At 42.4% G+C, this 5,509-nt stretch overlaps 1 protein-coding gene across 1 annotated transcript; it reads right to left on the bottom strand.

The window, feature by feature from the left end:
- Positions 1 to 273: 273 nt before the first annotated feature.
- On the bottom strand, positions 274 to 1,516 carry LOC141830825 (chitinase-like protein 1). The gene is made up of 3 exons (XM_074718260.1): positions 1,138 to 1,516; positions 885 to 1,041; positions 274 to 792 (listed from the first exon to the last, which is right to left on the bottom strand). The coding sequence occupies exons 1-3, from the start codon at positions 1,496 to 1,498 to the stop codon at positions 375 to 377; spliced, it is 936 nt and encodes a 311-aa protein (XP_074574361.1). The 5' UTR covers positions 1,499 to 1,516; the 3' UTR covers positions 274 to 374.
- Between the last annotated feature and the right edge of the window lie 3,993 nt (positions 1,517 to 5,509).

The following is a 5,509-nucleotide window of genomic DNA, read 5'->3' as shown; positions in this document are numbered from 1 at the left end:
ATAATCTAATGTAATTTTTTATTATATATTTTAATTTATTATATTTTTTGATAATAATATATAATATATCATATTAAGTTCAAGCCCACCCAAACTCTAATTTCTGGATTCGTTCCTGATTATATGTCTAATTGGATTCTTTATCCATGTTGGGAGAGAAGCTTGTTTTTCTTACCCAGAATAATTTAGTAAATTTAGAAGATATTGAGTTCTTCTTACCATTTGATGGAGTATATTTTTATGATTTTTTTTAAAAAGGAAATAAATATCCATTCGATTTTCACAACTTCTCGAAAGAAGTCAACATGCAACACTAACAGCTGACAGCAATAAAGTCACAACGATAGCAACGCCAATCCATCAAATCATCATGATCATGCGCTGGACGACGTCGACGACGGCTTATACGAGGGGTTGAACGCCGCCTGCTCGGCGCAGTCCAAGTTATCGCCGGAGACGTCGCGGCCGACGCCCATCAAGTCGAGGTAATACTGGTAGTGCGAGATGATGTTGTTCATGCTGTCGACGTATCCCTGGCCGCACATAACGTCGCCATAGAGCACGTTCATTGTGGCTCCGAAGCCCGGCAGCCTCTTCGCTAGCGTATCGTTCTTAGTCGGCTTCCATTTTCCGACGAACACGTCGTGCGCCGACGGCTGCTTCTTCTTCATCGGCGTCATCCACCGGTAGATGGCGGCTTGGAAGGATATGGTGGCGTTCTGCTCCAGGTATTCCGGGTGGTTGAGGAGGTCGGCCTTGATGCCGTCCCCAATGGATCCGTAGTTGTGGTTCCTGCATCATATCCCAGAAACAGAGCATGTCGTAAATTAATTACTCGATCGATCGACGCATCCTATAAAAATCTTAAGATTGACGAATTATACCAGTAAACCGGCAGAGCTCCGCGGCCGTAGTAGTCGACGCCGGGCGTGCATGGATAGTCGTAGTTGGTGTCGTCGCAGTAGGACTGGCTCGGGCTCAACTCTTTCTTGTAGCACAAACCCCACGCCAGAGGACCGCCGGTCGCAACGCCATATCCACCTGCGCCGATAAATACAATATTTAGGAATACATTGGAAGGCGGCAGAGGATCGAAGTTTGCGAATGAATTGAACGATGGATCATTGTGTTTCTTGCATGAGGTTTTGCTGCCGACGTGGCCGAGGAAGGCGGCGACCTCCTTCATCTGGGTTTGTTTTCCGCCGGTGGTGCCGAAGCCGAGGGGCTGGTAGTCGGCGGAGGCGGTGATGAAGGCCTGGTAGTCCCAGTAGCCGACGGCGTGGGCGATGGGGGAGTTGCGCTTGCTGAAGAGGTTCTCGAACTGGTAGACTTGGAAGAAGTCGGAGATGGTCTGGTTGCAGCAGTAGACGCTGCCCTTGCACTCCCACCCCTTGTCGCACACCTTCTCAGTCTTCTTCCTCGACGCCGCTGCCATGGTGCATGCTGCCGCCGCCAGCAGCAGAAGCACGAGCACGATCATCTTCTTCCTCGAAGCCATTGCTGATGATCGATCAGTGAGGATGAAGGGAGGAGGTGCATGGGTATATTATAAAGAGAGGAGGAGGGTGGCGTGGTGGCATCAGGATGCTGCAGGGTCTGATTTGGAGTTGGTGGTGCAGCTAGCTTTGCTTAGAGTGCAAGGCGGATAAACCCTGGAATGTACGGTATCATCATCTCAGGACATAGATCTCTCATCTCACCGTGCTGGTGACAGACATGTCTGATTCAGCTAGAGTTAATTTATTAACTCTATTGGCATGCATGCATAGTTCACACCTATATTTCCAATTGATTTTTTTACTATACAAATTGATACGGCCGGTCTTTATAGACCTCACGTGATAAAATAGAAATCAATAATTGATCTAGCATGATAGGTCACGTACGGGGTCAATGGTCAAATTCTATATGACCAATTTAATTGCAATTTCACTCTACCATTCGACACTCGGCACTCGGCTGTCTCGCTCATGTTGTCTTGGTGACTCAGCACTTGGCCGTCTTGGCCACTCGGCACTCGATTGTCTCGACCATTCAACACTCAGTCGTCCTGGTCACTCGCCACTCGGTCATCTCGGTCACTTGGCCACTTAGCCATAATCCCGGCTACTTCGATCACTCGGATACAGAGTCAGTTACCTTACTCACTCACTCATACGCTCAGTCTCGACCTAGGCTGCCCATCGTTGCTCTCGGCTCTAATTGGCTCAACTGCTCAGTCTCTTTCTCGGCCTCGATCGACTCTACCTCGGCAAACCCATCACTCTATGCCACTCTGGCACAGTTCTTCTCTAGTACCCCCTATCAAAAGGTATAGCCTAGCCACATCTAGCAGCAAGACGCTCAAGCGTGCAGGTTCTACCATAGGATAGGGACGGTTACTAGGTTGTCAGGCCTTTATCCTCTCGGATTTCCATTCTCAGCTAAAAGGCAAGAATAATCTGCATGCCCGAGTCATAAGACGATTATGAGATCTGCATAATTTGTCTCCTAAATGTTATCCTGTCTGCTCGCTTGTCAGGAATGTGCAGGATCTGTCTCTGCAGTTACCTCGCACCTTCGCATAGACATCTCTCCCTCGGTGAGTATATAAACTCCGGGACAGGTATGAAAACTTTTTCTCAAATTTCAAATTCTGCAAGCACTACTTCTTCTTCTTTCTTGCTACTTCTCTAAACTAACTTGAGCATCAGAGTGGCCTGCCGGGAATCCCCGACACCCAGTTAATCTGTTTGTTCAGTGCTCTTCTTCTCCAAGTTCTTTTCGCCGGTAGGGTTCACTAAGGTTGAGGTGACATATTCTTAACTGATGGCTTGACCATATGAGGCATCCAGCCGGAACACATATATTTATTTACTTTAAGTAATAACTTATATTAACCACTCACTCATCTTCATCTTCATAAAGCAAACAACACGATAATCTAAGTTAAAGAATTAATATATTGCACTTGCCCTATAATAGATTTTCATGACAGAATACACGCCAAATGGGTTCATATTTCTCAGCATCCGACCAATTTACTTAACATATATATTTATAAGTGTAAAACCATCTACTACTATTATATAGCAAAAAAAAAGGATATATTAATTGTACCTTAAAATTAGGGTTTTATTTTAAAATTCCTTGAGTAGGGGCATTTGGTTTAAAATTACTCAACTTCATCCCAACATCAATTTATCAAGTATATGTCAAATAAGAGGTAGCATAGTGTAAGATCCAATTCAATGCTAAGGGAGTGAATAACATTTAACGAATTCTATGAGTGATGGACTTTAATTCTAAATTAATATAACAACAAAGTATGCAGGGAAATAAAAGGAAACTAACTTAACCAAACAAACAATTGGAAGCATGCAAGAACTAACAATATGTTAAGTAAAATTAACATGTAAAAATTTGGAACAATACTAAGCTGAGATTGACACGCACACATGATAAAAATAATATGTGATTATTAATTTCGAATCTCTCATTTTCTGAAAGTCTTGAGAGGTAGAGAAACTTTAAAAAAATCTTAAAAAGTTTAAACACAAAGAATACACAGATACGATAACTAATAAAAGAATACAATATTAGTCCTTTAGTTGCCGATTAGAATGTTGACATATCACAAGCGCAACGTATCAACACAGAGCACAAGTGAGATTTTTCAAAGAGCGACAAAGATTTGGATGCATGTGTTATTCTTTAAACAAAAGCATCGAGCCTCCTTTTATAAAGCTCATGTCGATGCTGACATTCACTACTCCGATCGATCGGAACCTCTCCGATCACTTGGAACTTATTGACGTGGCTACAAATGCTATTTCATCGATGACGATATTAGCGATCTCCGATCGACTAGAAGTCTTCGAGTCGCCTGGAGCTTGGTTAATTTCGATCTTGACTGACTACTCCAAATCGCTGGATATCGTCAACATTGGGTGCCTGGAAGATTTCTTTGACCACCTGGACTCCAAGGTCATCTCGATCCTCGCTCTAGTGGCTTGGAACCTTTCGACTTCGTTAGTCAAGGTTTATCCCTAGTCAGTCGTTCAAACTCCCGGTCATTGGAACTATCGAAAAATGCTTCCCTACAAAATTAACACATAATGAGTATGATATAAGTATTTAAATTAAGTTCGTGCATATCCTAACTATATGTTCAGCTCCCAACTAACCCATCTAGATTTAATTATTAAGACTCAACTCCCAGCTGACTTGCTCAACCTAGTATCCAAATAGGACTTCCTTGCCTGGTTTCCAACCAGGTCTTTTAAGAATAGTATGCTTGTGATGTTGTGTTTGATGACTACAGTTTTGCTTCTCTCACTTTTGGTATTGTGGTAGTTGTTATGGTGTCATGTAAGACAATTGTTTAGAAGATTCTGTGATATTGTGGTAGTTTTGTGCTAAGTTATTTTTGTGCTCAGTTTCTATGATATTGTAATAATTTCTGTGTAAGACAATTGTTCACTTTTGGTATTGTGATTTTGTGCTAAGTTGTTTTTGCTTCTTTCACTTTTGATATTGTGGTAGTTATTTTGATTATGTAAGATGATTGCATTTTGGACGATGATTTATTGTGGACAATTATGCCTTTTATACGTTGGGATGTAAAAAAATATTCATCATATTATATTTTTTAAAAAATAAAATGATTTTGATTATGACTCTATATGATTACATAAGGGTAAAATGGGAATTTGACTGATTACCATTCCATAATTTAAGCCAAACCAAAACAACATTAATGTGAATAATACCCATTCCAGTATCTATACCAAGCACCAAAAATTTGGTAATTATTCCCATTGCCATTAACCCCTCAATGAAATCCATTACCATTCCCATTACCAAATTTATACCAAGCGCCCCCTTAGAAAAATTAGGGTTGATGTGTGCATACCTATGCCCATAGGTATGAGCAACCTTTTATAGAGTTGATATATTACCATTCGTTTAGGAAATATTCTAAATTATCTGTTTCAATTTTAGAAAGATCTGATCGTCCATATCTTTTGGGGATATTGTCTTAATTTTTAAAAGAAACAGTCTTAGGCTCCCCTGATTACATGGGCCAACTGATTGAGATTAAGCAGACTCAAAGGTCGAGACTCGAGATCGAGATGAGGTCGGCGCGTGATGTCGAATGAGTGTTGAGACCAGAACTCGAGGCTGAGACTTGAGGCCGAGATGGGGTTGGCGCGTGATGCCGAGTGAGTGCCAAGACCGAAACTCGAAGTTGAGACTTGAGGCCAAGATGGGATCGGCGCATGATGCCAAGTGAGTGCTGAGACTGAAACTTGAGGTCGAGACTCGAGGCCAAGATGGAGTCGACGCGTGATGTTGAGTGAGTGCTGAGATCGGAACTCGAGGTCGAGACTCGAGGCTGAGATCAGGTCACATGAAGGCGAGTGGGTGCAGAGGTTACGCCTAGACCTGAGCAACAACTACCATCAGGACCTGGGGGTGTTGGTTTCTTATTTACCTGTCTCTTGAATATTTCTAATCCTTCTTACTG

This window comes from Curcuma longa, chromosome 6, assembly GCF_044706935.1.
Source record: "Curcuma longa cultivar G26 ecotype Majalengka, Jawa Barat chromosome 6, ITB_CL_G26_1.1, whole genome shotgun sequence".
NCBI classification, from domain to species: Eukaryota; Viridiplantae; Streptophyta; class Magnoliopsida; order Zingiberales; family Zingiberaceae; genus Curcuma; species Curcuma longa.
The sequence above is the reverse complement of the archived record's forward strand: the minus strand, read 5'-3'. Positions and strand labels throughout refer to the sequence as shown.